Source organism: Bombus affinis, chromosome 3 (assembly GCF_024516045.1).
Source record: "Bombus affinis isolate iyBomAffi1 chromosome 3, iyBomAffi1.2, whole genome shotgun sequence".
NCBI lineage: Eukaryota > Metazoa > Arthropoda > Insecta > Hymenoptera > Apidae > Bombus > Bombus affinis.
This window is the reverse complement of record NC_066346.1, coordinates 1,351,842-1,361,215: the sequence shown is the minus strand read 5'-3', so window position 1 is coordinate 1,361,215 and position 9,374 is coordinate 1,351,842. Positions and strand designations below refer to the sequence as shown.

General features: G+C 29.4%; 2 protein-coding genes across 2 annotated transcripts; one reads left to right on the top strand and one right to left on the bottom strand.

Annotated features, from left to right (window-relative positions):
* Positions 1–105: 105 nt before the first annotated feature.
* On the top strand, positions 106–6,578 carry LOC126914201 (snRNA-activating protein complex subunit 4 homolog). Its single transcript, XM_050717821.1, has 3 exons — positions 106–3,579; positions 4,461–4,695; positions 5,774–6,578. Exon 1 carries the CDS (start codon positions 126–128, stop codon positions 2,721–2,723), a length of 2,598 nt encoding a protein of 865 aa, XP_050573778.1. The 5' UTR covers positions 106–125; the 3' UTR covers positions 2,724–3,579; positions 4,461–4,695; positions 5,774–6,578.
* On the bottom strand, positions 4,701–9,070 carry LOC126914206 (lipase maturation factor 2-like). Its single transcript, XM_050717831.1, has 11 exons — positions 8,641–9,070; positions 8,313–8,472; positions 8,020–8,203; positions 7,828–7,929; positions 7,211–7,404; positions 6,952–7,130; positions 6,609–6,858; positions 6,323–6,528; positions 6,007–6,247; positions 5,679–5,895; positions 4,701–5,589 (listed from the first exon to the last, which is right to left on the bottom strand). Exons 2-11 carry the CDS (start codon positions 8,404–8,406, stop codon positions 5,310–5,312), a joined length of 1,947 nt encoding a protein of 648 aa, XP_050573788.1. The 5' UTR covers positions 8,407–8,472; positions 8,641–9,070; the 3' UTR covers positions 4,701–5,309.
* Between the last annotated feature and the right edge of the window lie 304 nt (positions 9,071–9,374).

Sequence of the window (9,374 nt, the reverse complement as noted above, 5' to 3'; positions counted from 1 at the left end):
TTATTGTAAATATATTAATAATAGATATAGTTATTTTTCACACATTGATGTGAATTTAATGTTGATCGAAAGTGTAATTTGTTAATTGATAAGTAATACCGAACTTATTCACAAATCTGTTCGTAATGAACACGGTACTCAATGAAGGTGATGAAAATAATGATCTAGTCGGAATGTTGTTAGAAAGTATATTTCCCGAATGTGAAGATGAAAATCATTTTGAGAATAATTACGAAATAAATGATATCGTATTAAGCGATAACTTAAAACAAGAATCTATTCAAGATCGAATAAGTGTACTACAAAATGAATGTCAAACCAAAGATGACTCTACAGAATGTAATATCGAAAATTGCTATGATATGTTAGAGTATAACAAACAGATAATCTCTTCTTTAATGGATTTAAAAAGCAACATAATCATTGCTCTTACAAAATGTCAAAAAAAATTAGCAGTGATAGAATGTAATTTAAAAAATAATATAGCCAAAGATACAAAAATTTCAATTTGCAATGCTGGTATGCCTTATTTTAAGGATAAACATTATTTTTTTGCTTCCAATAATGAAGATGAAATATTGAAGGAAAGCTATAAAGAATTACAGCTCAAAAATCTTCCCAAAATTTCTGCATGGACTAAAAAGGAAAGAGATGTGCTTTTAAATGTGGTAAAGGAAGAAGCTAAAGGAATAAAAGAATGCGACGACAGGAAAAAGAAATTTTCATCTACAGATATTTTACAAACAGTCAATCCATTACAACAAAAAGAATTCGATTGGTTTAAAATATCATCTAATTATTTTGAAGATGTCCATTCTCCGTTTGATTGTCGTATCATGTGGAATGTTTTTCTTCATCCTGACATCAACAGAAAGCATTGGACGAAGTCAGAAATTACTAAACTCAGGAGAATAGTAAAAAAAAATGAATTTCAAAACTGGGACAAAATTGCAGAAGAATTAAATACAAATCGTAGTGCGTATCAATGTCTTATCAGATACAATACAAGAAAAAGATTACCTAAAGTCCATTGCATTTGGGAAAATGAGGAAGATAAAAGACTTTTGAAACTAGTAGAAATATTTCAAATTGGTGACTTTATTCCTTGGGGCAATGTAACTAGTTGGATGCAAAATAGAACTAAGCAGCAAGTTTATTTTCGATGGTCATACAGCTTATCACCATATTTAACTAAAGGCAGATTTACTAAAACTGAAGACAATATCTTAAAGGATGCTGTTACTAAGTATGGTACTAACTTTCGTAAAATATCAGCTGCATTAATGCCTAATAGATCTACCATTCAACTTCATGATCGTTATCAAACGTTAACCATTAACCAAATTGAAAGTTGGACTTCGTGGACGCTTGAAGAAGATACAAAGTTACTTCATCTTTTTCAGTGCATTGGTCCAAATTGGTCTGTAATAGCTAAAAACTTTTCGTGCAAAACTAGGACTCAATTAAGACATAGATACACAGCTTTGCAAAAGTACATTAAAAGAGGTGTTTCCATACTTGAACTGCATAAATATCACTTACACAATGGAGTACAACATTCAGAAAATGAAAACAAGGAACAAAAAAATAAAGAATTTTGTAAAAATATCTTCAAACCTAATAATAGTATTACCAATGAAGATCATGATAATAATATTACGAATATAGATCAAGAATTAATTGACTATTTTCATAAAAAATGTAAAGCAAAACAATTGATACATAAGTGGGAACTTCATAATGCGGAAAAGTTGGAATGTAAAACAATAAGCTTATATAATATTTTACAAGCATTGAATGCCAAACTTTGTATATCCAACAACATTATTGATAAAAAATTAAACAATAGAGATCAACAGCTTTTGCATTCATTAAGGGAATATATAAAACTAAAAAGCGATAAGAAAAAGTACTTTCAAATTGTAGAGGAGTATGAATCACGCATGTTTAAACGCAATGAATCTGAACAAGATTCTTGTTTTTTACCTCCACGTCCTTTTGATTCGCAGATAAAATTGAAGAAATTAAAGAAATGTATCGATTATGATATAGATAGAAGCAATAAATTTGTATTCGAACTACCTACAGACTTTAATACATCAGAGCTTATAATTCCTTACATCGGCGGTGATGAACAAGAATTACAATTTCAAAAATTTGCTCGTTCCTTTCAAGTTAATAATTCAAAATGCTGTGAATCAGCCTCTGAAGCTCGAAACTGTTCTACATTTTTAACAAAATTACTATTACAACGTCGATGTCGTACCAATAATAGCAACGATAGAAACAATTCAACTGACAAAACATTAAAAGAATTGGAATCAGTCGTTCGTTTCGACATTAGCACCGCTGGATCTTATGAAAATGACGATGTCAATTACAAATCTCAACATATGGAATTTCAAAGCAAATGTCTATCTAACGGTACCACAGAAATTACTCAAAACCATGACACATCTATGATGTATGCTAGCTATGCAACTTTGATAAGCTTTAAAAACTTAACATATATGAGACGATTAAATGAAAAGTATGGTATTCTTGATGAATATTTTGTACCATCAAACGAATTACAAGAAGCATTTAATTTATTAGAAACACGTTTAGAACAATTATTTAAGTACCCATTAGGTCTGTCAAATATCTTATTGCCACAAGTTTATGTAGAGGATACATATTTGTTTGAAGATATTCCATTGAAAAAGAGACGTCTCAAATATTAGACACATTAGTGAAACATAAAACAAAGAAGTAACGAATATTAAGCGAGAATTTTAGGATATAATATAAGGATTCAGTTTAGGATATTAAACAATTTTTTATTTTAAGGGCGGGACAAAGATTTCTAGTTTCGTTTACGCCTTGCGTGCGTCAAATCCATTTTATAAGTTTTAAATAAATAAATTTTCACTTCCAAATAAAAGCAACTTTCATTTCACTAAATTAAAGTACTACGTTAATTTTTGGGTAAATATTATTTTTCTCTGGTTTACGGTTTAATTTATGGGGTTATTTCAGAAATATCTGCTTTTATATTATTTAGACATATATTTTTATTTATAACTAAATCTATATGAAGCTAACCATTAGATTAATAACATTTTTCCTTGGTAAAAATGTGTGAAAAAAGATAGTAAATGAAATTAAAGTTAAGCGAAAGTGAGCTTGATGTTTGGACACATTTCTATCGAGAGAAGCTTATTATACAATGGTTAAAAGAAGCGACAGTCCTTTCTTTTATAGGCTCAAAGTATTTTTATGCAAAAGCTTAAACAATTGCTAAAGGGAGCTTGTAAATTTTAGATGCTACCTTCTGTAAATTTTTCAATATCTATGGACTTTATATATGACATGTATGAGAGACATATATGAGATCGTACAGCCGCTTGAATAGCGGCTCGTAGAAGCGATTGATAATGAGATATTCTTCTCCGTGTGAATCTTTATCTATTCCTATTATTAGTATTTATTTGTATAAACTGTAGCACATCAACATATATAATAAGTCGGAAATCCTTTTTAGAAAGAGATGAAACGCGAAGAATATGAAGTGATTTTTATCCATACTTAGTAATTCAGGTAATTGTAAATTAGACTAACTGTCAGATGAATTAGAATAACAGGAAACATTCCATAATTGCACAAAAATCGGGACCCAAGTTTTGCAACTATGTAAAAGTAGAAACGGTTTTCTTTCTGAAAACAGAAATCTTAGACATGCTGAACGTACAAAAGGACAGCTCGAATGAAAGATAACGAGAGACTGAGAGTCGAAGTGTGGCAAATATTAAAGACCCGCGATAAGCTGAGACCTTTAACTCAAAAATCAGACGTTCTTATCTTTTATTTTTGATAAATGAAACTTTTACCAACATGTTTGTTACATTTTACCAAATACGATATGATTTAGCGTATATTTGCTTATATTAATAAGTGGTAGTTACATAACAATAAATAAATATAATTCAAATTATATCGTGTTTCGTCTTTAATCGGGAAGATCTCAAAAATACGGTAGTAAGAGTTGAATTTAAAAAATGTCGAAAATAAAAAAGTTCCGCTTTCGAATTAGTACCCAAATACATTGTCTCAACCATATCTAATATTAAATTATGTTATATTACTTGACCGCAGCTGGTCGTTAAACATTGTCGCACGGTTGGGGAGAACTTCCCCTCTGTGGTGGGCATGAAAACCATGCAATTAACGAGAGGTTCTTTCTCTGCAATTATCGCATATTTCCTGAATTATGTTTTCCTCTTAAGCCTATGTCTTTATTATACTACATTAGTTATATTTCAATATATCGATTAATATATTGACCATGATGATATTAACATGATAATCTTTATGTAGAACAATTGTATCTTTCAATCATTTTACTTTATAAAAATCGTATTGTATTATACGAAATAAATGTTTATTAAAAGAAGGGAATCAATATTTCTTTCTTTTTTCAGGTCATTATATATCAGTAATAATTTCATGGAAATGTAATAAGAAATATAAAAATTCAAATATTAGTTGATGGCATAAATCTTTTATCGATCAAATTTTTGAAATGATTTCATTTACTTTACGTATTATTACGTTGCAATAATATAATAGTTCTTTTCACTTGAGGAAGAAAAGAGAGTGACACAGAGCTACTATACTAACTACATTATACAAACATATACCTTTTTTAATCTACCTGTAAGTGGACTTTCTGACCATTTTTATTTATTAAATGCACAACAAATTTCAAAACATACTATATACACTTATATTACATTGCAATAATTACTTAAAAGAAATACATTCAGAAAAATAGGTCGCAAATAATTTAATTTAAACTTAAATGCGATTTAGAGTATTATCGTATATATGGACATATCATAGAACATATATATGTATCATTTTTCAATAAGGTAAAGTAAAACGATTTAATACATGTATAAAAAATTTGACAACAAAAAACGTACTTATAAATTTAGTACAGATATTTTACAATATTATTGATAGGAAACATATTGTATATTTTCTCAGTAAATTCGTTCTCTCCCCCCTCCCACATACCTTTTCTAAATTTTATGTAGATGCATATGATCAATAGATGTTTAATTAAGATGTATGGAAAAAAAGAAAGAAAAATGTATTGAGCAGATGATTATGTATTCGTAAAAATATAATATATGCATAATTTATGAAATAATTTATATGTATGATACAACCAAACTTGATTACGACTATACACAAGCACATTTTTATAAACATAACCAACTATGAATTATTTTTTACTGAGAACATGACAAAAATGAGATAAATACTTACTTTTTCTTTGACATTGAATTATTGTAACTAGTCATGATGATTGTACAACCTGCTGTAAAAACTCCCCATAAAAGAAGGCTAGCTTCGATTTTGTAAACCAGAGACCTAATGCTATCGAAGAATAGTTTTAACGAATCGTTTGTTATTTTGAAAGCCGGCTTATCTTGAATAATTTTCATTTTTGATAAATATTCGAGAAGCGGTGGATGATCGTGACTAAATATTGGAAAATATTCCCCGATTTTTTCTCTTGTCCACCAAGCTTGTTTATTCCACCTAATAAAACATAAGATGAAACAAAATATAATTAAAACTATTCAAACTTAAGAATAATTGAGAAGATATACATGCGTATAAATACTTACGATTGACTCCATGGGGTGTAATGATAACGATAAAGACTAGCTTTAATATATCTAGGTGGCTTTTCAGCAAATGGATTTTTTATGTTATTCATTAGGGCCAGCACTTCTGGTTGACCGCTCAAAAGGCGATACGCTAAAGACATTAACCATGGATTTTGATGATAAGTACCTAACGCAGCAAACCACATTTGCCAATCGAGCCGTGGTTGATGAGGAGCTAAAAACAATAAAGATTAATAATAATTAATTGCAATTCTTAAAGATGTTGAATAATGTGATTTAGAAAGAAAAAGAAAAGTATAAAATATCGATTTTTGAAATGACTAACCAACAAACGGTAATGAATTATTAACATTTCCTGGTTTATATAAAAATTCGTATTCTTTCCATGGCCCGTCAATATCATTGCTTCCTTCGATGATTACTTCTAGTCTACCTCCTACTCCGGTCATACGTCTAAATAATCCATAACTATTTACAAGATGAAGATGTTCAACTTTCCCTTGTATCTGTTTTAGTTGCACTGGTATTGTTGAATTATAACTGTGATGTAAGGTGGCATACGGTACCTAGGCATACAAACATTATGAACATGAATACTAAATAACGTAAACAATGACACATAATAGCAGGTACATACGTACAATACTTATAGCAAAGATAAAACAAACTGCTGCTGTATAAAGACTCGTAACGAATGTTGCCAAAATTTTATTTTGTATTCCTTTAATGGCTAATAAAGACTTAACTAACGCATTTATAACTGTAAATGCGAGGGATATTATGCCGAGGAAGATAGAAACCGGGACTGTTTGTAATAAAACGTAATCAAATTGTTTTTGTGTAAATGCTGAAATAATGAAGTAAATAATAAAAGAAATGGCAACCATTAAGAAAATATTTGTGTTTTTGTTAATGATATCTACGTACCAATGTCGCTTTGGATTGTCCAATTATCAGATATTCTAAGATTGTAATACACATATGTTGCATAAAAAATTCCTCCATAAACTACAATACACAATATCGTAGAAAAAGATTCTATGATACTATAAGTACCATTTTTAGATTTTTTTTTATAAAAAAATTGATCGTCAAGTAAAGAGATACATAAACAAATGGTTAAAAAGTTGAAAAAATTGTAGTTTCCTGTTGCTATAATATGTATCTGAAGAAATACCTAATAGAATTAATATAGATTATTAAATAATCGTCATATATTAAGCATTAGATGATACAAATAGCTGTGACTCAGTTGATCAAATATATTTACCTGCGTATAAAATGCAATTATTCTGACTTTTCTGTTTGGAAAGAAGAACAAAAATGGAATGACAAGTTCAATAACATTGACAATCACAGTAGTAAAACGTAAAAACCATGTTGGCAAATGATGTGCGTACCATGCTAAATGAGTAGGTATACACTGTGACTCAAAATGTACATTCAAAGCTGAAACATTGTTGCAAGGAACTAAACATTCTTCTTTCACTTGGTTATAGTGTAAATGCATGTTTGATAAAATATTATACCATTTAATTTCCACCACACAGGACAACCAGAAGTAAGTTTCACTACTCCACTGGAAAACATTAAGCGGAAAAGTAGCCAACGTACAGTCCAAAACGTTACAGCATCGCTTGGTGTACTTAGTTTTCCACGTTGAGAATAGCAGAATGGTGCTACAAATATACATAAAAATCCTGCTTCCAATAACAGTACATCCCTGTAAAAGTATACAAAAATATCTATAAGCTTATCATAAATGATTTATATGGTTTATGGAATTATTGGTTTATATTTTTCTAATTATGTTACACATAATTACAATATGTTTCTATTAATTAACTTGTAATCATCTCACTTGTAGCTTTGTACCAACAGAAATTGCTTAAACCATGGTATATTATATTATAAATATATTTGTGCTGATTGAAGTCAATTTCAGAAAACAACAAAAATAAATTAACACAATTGATCCATATTGAATTAATACTATTAATCGATATATTATTCTGTACTTTATAGATATATGTGTATATGTTTGCGTATGTATATGTGTGTATGTTGTCTATAATGTTATATATATACATGTATGTAATGTGCATATACAACACAAGTATTAACAAATTTAGGAAATATTACTTGCCATTGAAACCACATAAATGTTTGACCAATTTGATACAAAGAATAATATAATGACCAAAGTAGTGCAAATACCAATGCAATACAAAATCTTTGTGATATAAATCTGAAAATAACCAATATTTACATTATTATAACCACTTATGTATACATACACTTTGGTTATATAAATTACAACAAAATGATCAACCATTACCCTGCGAAGGAAAGAGCAACACCCACAAGTGATAATACGTCTAACATATATTCTATATTTAACCCAAGATAAGGAGCAAACCACAGTAATGTTGGTTTCTGTCTTAATTTATGAAATAAAGGTGAACGACTTTTAAGATCCAGCTGAGTTCTAGCCGGTAGGATGCCATTATCCCCATATAATCCTTTATCACAAATAGAAAAAGAAAAGAATAAATATTAGAAGGAACAATATAATAATGTAACAATATAAAATAAATATTATTTATTTTGAACCTTTCAATTTGTACTCACCCGGTATTTGTATATAAAAACTAAGAAAAGCAAAAAGATATATAATGCAAATTCCTCGTAAAAATAAATTACGTGTATATCGTACTTGAACCATCGTCGATTACTACACGTTAGGATTATTTCAAGAGATTAAAATATATTCGAATGTAATGATTGAGATCTGCAATGTGAAACAATATGTATATACATGTACATACTGTACGTATATCTATACATGTGCGTATAGATAAAATTAAAATTTTATTTAAATCCTTTAATTCTTTAATCTTTTAATTAATAATTATAAATATTTTCTAAAACATTGTTATTATTTTATAGATATAGTTACCTTATTATTTCATAATTTGATAGAATATTGTTCATCAAATCGTAATCCAAATACGTAACCTTTATTTCTAAATACATATATGATATAACTTACAAGTGATACAACGCTTGAGCAGTTGTCAGATTTCGATTGTTTTTTCCTAGGCGTTACTATCTAGTAGTATTAGAGAGGAAATGAGAATGTTCACACCCGTAGGTTGAGTTGCTGGTGCAAGTGCTGTACCAAGCGACCAAGTGTAGAACTAACTCAACTCTAGTATATATAAGACCCACGGTCGTGACAAGAACTTATTATGTTCCATCCCAACATAAACAAGAACTTGTTCGGTTCTATCCAGGCGAGTTATGTGTGTAATTACATACATATAAGATAGATTAACAAACAGTGAGAACATACACAGAACTGAAAACTTTCCTGGTGGGGTAAGACTCTTAGTGACCGGACGATGTTGATCACCTGCTGCAGTAAGGCGCTTCAATCAAGTAGTTAAGATTCGTTGCGTGACGCCATCATGTAAATATAGTCCGAACCCGGTTGTCTCTGTTTCTTTCTCTCTCTTCTTAATGTTGTCGTGTATTCGACTCACGGCGAACTGAGTAGCAGGCGGGATGCAAAGAAAATATGGTACCACGATATTGATACTAGAGACTGATCTTTGCTTTATACATATATAATTATTACGATTACATTATTATTATTTTGTATCGAACTAATGTCTAATAAATGTTATATAA

Coding starts and splice junctions, on each gene's coding strand:
- LOC126914201 (XM_050717821.1), top strand. CDS start 126: ATGAACACGGTACTCAATGAAGGTGATGAAAATAATGATCTAGTCGGA.
- LOC126914206 (XM_050717831.1), bottom strand. CDS start 8,406: ATGGTTCAAGTACGATATACACGTAATTTATTTTTACGAGGAATTTGC. Junction 7,131..7,210: donor TGTGTGGTGGAAATTAAATG/GTATAATATTTT, acceptor ACAATGTTTCAG/CTTTGAATGTACATTTTGAG. Junction 5,590..5,678: donor TACACCCCATGGAGTCAATC/GTAAGTATTTAT, acceptor ATGTTTTATTAG/GTGGAATAAACAAGCTTGGT.